This window comes from Vicia villosa, linkage group LG2 (assembly GCF_029867415.1).
Source record: "Vicia villosa cultivar HV-30 ecotype Madison, WI linkage group LG2, Vvil1.0, whole genome shotgun sequence".
NCBI classification, from domain to species: domain Eukaryota; kingdom Viridiplantae; phylum Streptophyta; class Magnoliopsida; order Fabales; family Fabaceae; genus Vicia; species Vicia villosa.
This window is the reverse complement of record NC_081181.1, coordinates 177,597,727-177,601,351: the sequence shown is the minus strand read 5'-3', so window position 1 is coordinate 177,601,351 and position 3,625 is coordinate 177,597,727. Positions and strand designations below refer to the sequence as shown.

At 32.7% G+C, this 3,625-nt stretch overlaps 1 protein-coding gene across 1 annotated transcript; it reads left to right on the top strand.

The window, feature by feature from the left end:
- The first annotated feature begins 1,113 nt into the window (after positions 1 to 1,113).
- Positions 1,114 to 2,261, top strand: LOC131647526 (elongation factor 1-gamma 2-like). The gene is made up of 2 exons (XM_058917419.1): positions 1,114 to 1,675; positions 1,862 to 2,261. Exons 1-2 carry the CDS (start codon positions 1,606 to 1,608, stop codon positions 2,095 to 2,097), a joined length of 306 nt encoding a protein of 101 aa, XP_058773402.1. The 5' UTR covers positions 1,114 to 1,605; the 3' UTR covers positions 2,098 to 2,261.
- Positions 2,262 to 3,625: the final 1,364 nt, after the last annotated feature.

Here is a 3,625-nt window from a genome sequence, read left to right as displayed (position 1 = left end):
TTGAAACACTTACTGAAAGATTACATCCTCCCAGGTAACATCATCTTTTTTATTTAATTTATGTATTCTGATACCTAAGTCTCAGCCTTGGAGTAAGTGAGCAACATATGATCCGCCAAGCTTTGGCCTTCTTTGAAGTATGTTAATATTCTCTAAAATAGTGTCTAACTTCACTAGTTCTTATGAATGCCTTGGCAGGACCATACAATATCGCGAACCTCTCTCTTTCAATTTCTTGTGGATGTCTCCACTGCAAAAAGACCGTGGCAGAAGATGAATCATCCACTGTTTCTAACAGTAGTTTCAGTACCTCTTCAGACACTGCCACAGAGGTTTATGAGAGGTTGCCGCACTTCAGCGGAAGCAAATAGATATATGGAACATATGAGAAGAAAGGATGCCGACGAAAGTGCTTGTAGGAAAATAGAAGGTGATCATGTTAGCCCAAATAATCACAGGATTCCAGATCTTCAATATACATATCTTTTGATATTTTATTAACATAGATATTCTTTTTGTTCATTGCCGTTTACGTTTAGAGTAATTATTGTTTTGTATTTTGCTATGGTTGCCACCGAGTGTTATGAGAGGCTGTTTGAAGGATTTACCACCATACATTTGGTTGACCTTGTTACCTCAATTGGTTTCAAAAATTTGCCATCAAAATGCAAAGATTGTTATTCATATGCAAAGGGTGATGATGAATCAGTCTGTACACTTGATGCAGGCTGTGAAGGAATTGTTGATTGTACACTTGGTATTTGGTATACTATACTGTAAAGTGTAAACAAGAAGCCTCCTTAGATTACTTATGCAATTTAATGTCTCACAGGTAAATCATTTTTCCTTTATTTCAAAAAAGTATGTGATTCGAAGTGATTTCTTATAATCTGAAAATTTTGATTTCCATGTGTTACATTCAGTCGATGACAGAGTCCCTTATAATTGCTTTGAAGAAGATTCGACTCGAACAGGAAGATGAGGGGGTTCCTAGCACTACCATAAGAGAGATATCTCTTTTGAAAGAAATGCAGCACCGGAACATTGTTAGGTATTCTGATTGGTAATGTGTTGGATGCTGATGTTGTAATTGATGCATTAAATAATGATTTTATGTTTGAAATTATGATGATTGGTGTTTAATGTGAGGTTGAGTCTCGGTGCTTGTTTCTCTTGTGCTGTTTTTGGTACATTGGTGTTAAGAGTTATAGATCTGCACAGAACTCCACTGTTTGGTGTTTAAGTTATGATAACATAAGAAAAAATGGTTTGATTACAGTCATATATGACGCGTGATTATGTTGAGATTTTGGTGATAGTTCATGCTTTGGTGAATTGAGTAAGTCTTTGTATTTTCCTGGTTAAATCCGTTTATTCTGGCATCGCTAAACTAGTGTATGATGATGTTGCTAATAGTTTATGCCTTTACGAATTGAATATGTATTTGTAGTACCCTAGATTGGGATATGGGCCATACCTTCCTCCTAGTACGAACCAAAGAAGGAGGCCAAGAAGGTCGCTGAAAAGTCCAAAGAAGCAGAGGCTGAAGAGGAGGCACCCAAGCCCAAACCCAAGAATCCACTTGATCTTCTTCCTCCTAGTAAGATGGTACTGGATGAATGGAAAAGACTTTACTCAAACACTAAATCCAACTTCAGGGAGGTTGCAATCAAAGGTATTGTTGTTATTCTGTTCCCTTTGGTGTTATTGTTTTCAACTTCATCATCAAGTATTGTTATTGTAGGCTCACTGTAGTAGTTTCATTGCCAAATTTGTTTTTATGAATATCCTGTCAATTCAAAGAATGTCATAGATTTCTGTATAGGCAAAGATCAATTTCAAACCTTTTACTATCTTGCAGGATTTTGGGATATGTATGATCCTGAAGGATACTCTCTCTGGTTCTGTGACTACAAATACCAAGATGAGAACACTGTTTCCTTCGTGACTTTGAACAAGGTTGGTGGATTTCTTCAGCGGATGGATTTGGCCCGCAAGTATGCATTTGGAAAGATGCTTATCATTGGATCTGAGCCACCTTTTAAGATGCCAGTCAGTCCCGGATTTGAAAAAGAGAAAGTATATACATATGACTAGCTCGCCGTCAAGCAGTGTTGTTGATGGCAGACACTACCTAACTGTTGTTGCCGTGTACTATGACAGTTGTAGCTATTCATGATTCCTTGATCTGTGTGGTGTTGGTGTAGTTTAAGAATCCATGTTGTACTGTTTTGGTAGGATCTGTGTGGGCAGTAATGTATGATTTCTTAACTGAAGTGAACCCTGTTTTCAGGTATATAGTTGAATTGAATCTCCATTTGTATTTATTTAAGTCTAGTTTTATATTTCAATCGCTAATTATATGATATCAACTGTCCTCGATTAATTTGTGATGAGCTGTGATAATTAACTAAACTTTTTAGTTTTAATGCACACAAATATATAGTTGAATTGAATCTCCATTTAATTTTTATATTATGATTACAGTCACATTATAAAAATATTTTAGATTTTTATAATGTTTCAAAAGTTTATATTTTTTTAATTTGAGATAGAAATTACCTGCGGATTTATCTGCGGATTTTAGTTTGCTGCGGATTTTCCTGCGGAAGTTTCCTGCGGATTTACCTGCTGAAAGTTTCCTGCGGATTTACCTGCGGAAATACCTGCGGAACTTGCTGCCGAAAATATTACCCACGAAGGTTTTAGCTGGGGACATAAGACCGCAGGAAAATCCGCAGGAAATTTCCTGCGGAATTTTAACTAAAATCTGCAGATAAATCCGCAGGAAATTTGAGTATTTCTAGTAGTGAATGAATTAATGAGAAGTGTGTGATATAATAAAAATGTATCTACTATGATTATATAAGTTTTATGGTGTAGTAATAGTTGTACATTCTTTTGTTTCTTTCTTTTTGGGTTTTTGTTATTATTTTTGGTGTGTTCCTTATCTTGGATTGACATTCTTTGTGTCGTCTCTATGTTGTTCAATTGTCCGGTAATATCCCTGTCTCTTTATTAATATATTATATTTTCTTTAAAAAAAAAATCTTTCTAGAGTTAAAATTTTTATCACAACTAATAACAAACTCGTGCATACGCATGAGTTATGGTCTGTTACGCGTATTTGTTTACATAATATATTTATTTTAAATAGAAGGTTAAAAAAGAAAAAAAATTAGATCAATAATAAAAAAATTCGTATATAAAACTATTTAGATCAAAAATAGATTTTTCCCGTATACCATTTTTAGATAAAAATATTTGATTATAAATACTATTTTTCGTATATAAAAATATTTAGATCAATAATAAATTTTCTTCGTATATAAATATTATTTTTGCTTAGGTATTATTTACAAAAATATTTGGATCATTAGTAAATTTTCGTAAATAAAAATAATTTTTATTTTGACATTATTTATAAAAATATTTAAAAATATTAAAATATATAATAAAATTGTTCTGGTAGATAACAATAATTGAATCATATACTTTGTTGGTATCTAAATATTATTATTATTTTGACAATTTTTATAGAAGTATTTGAATTAATAATAAAGTTATTCACGTTTATAATAAAAAATTTATACATTACAGGAAAGTAATAATGTTTATGGAAATG

Coding starts and splice junctions, on each gene's coding strand:
- LOC131647526 (XM_058917419.1), top strand. CDS start 1,606: ATGGTACTGGATGAATGGAAAAGACTTTACTCAAACACTAAATCCAAC. Junction 1,676..1,861: donor CAGGGAGGTTGCAATCAAAG/GTATTGTTGTTA, acceptor ACTATCTTGCAG/GATTTTGGGATATGTATGAT.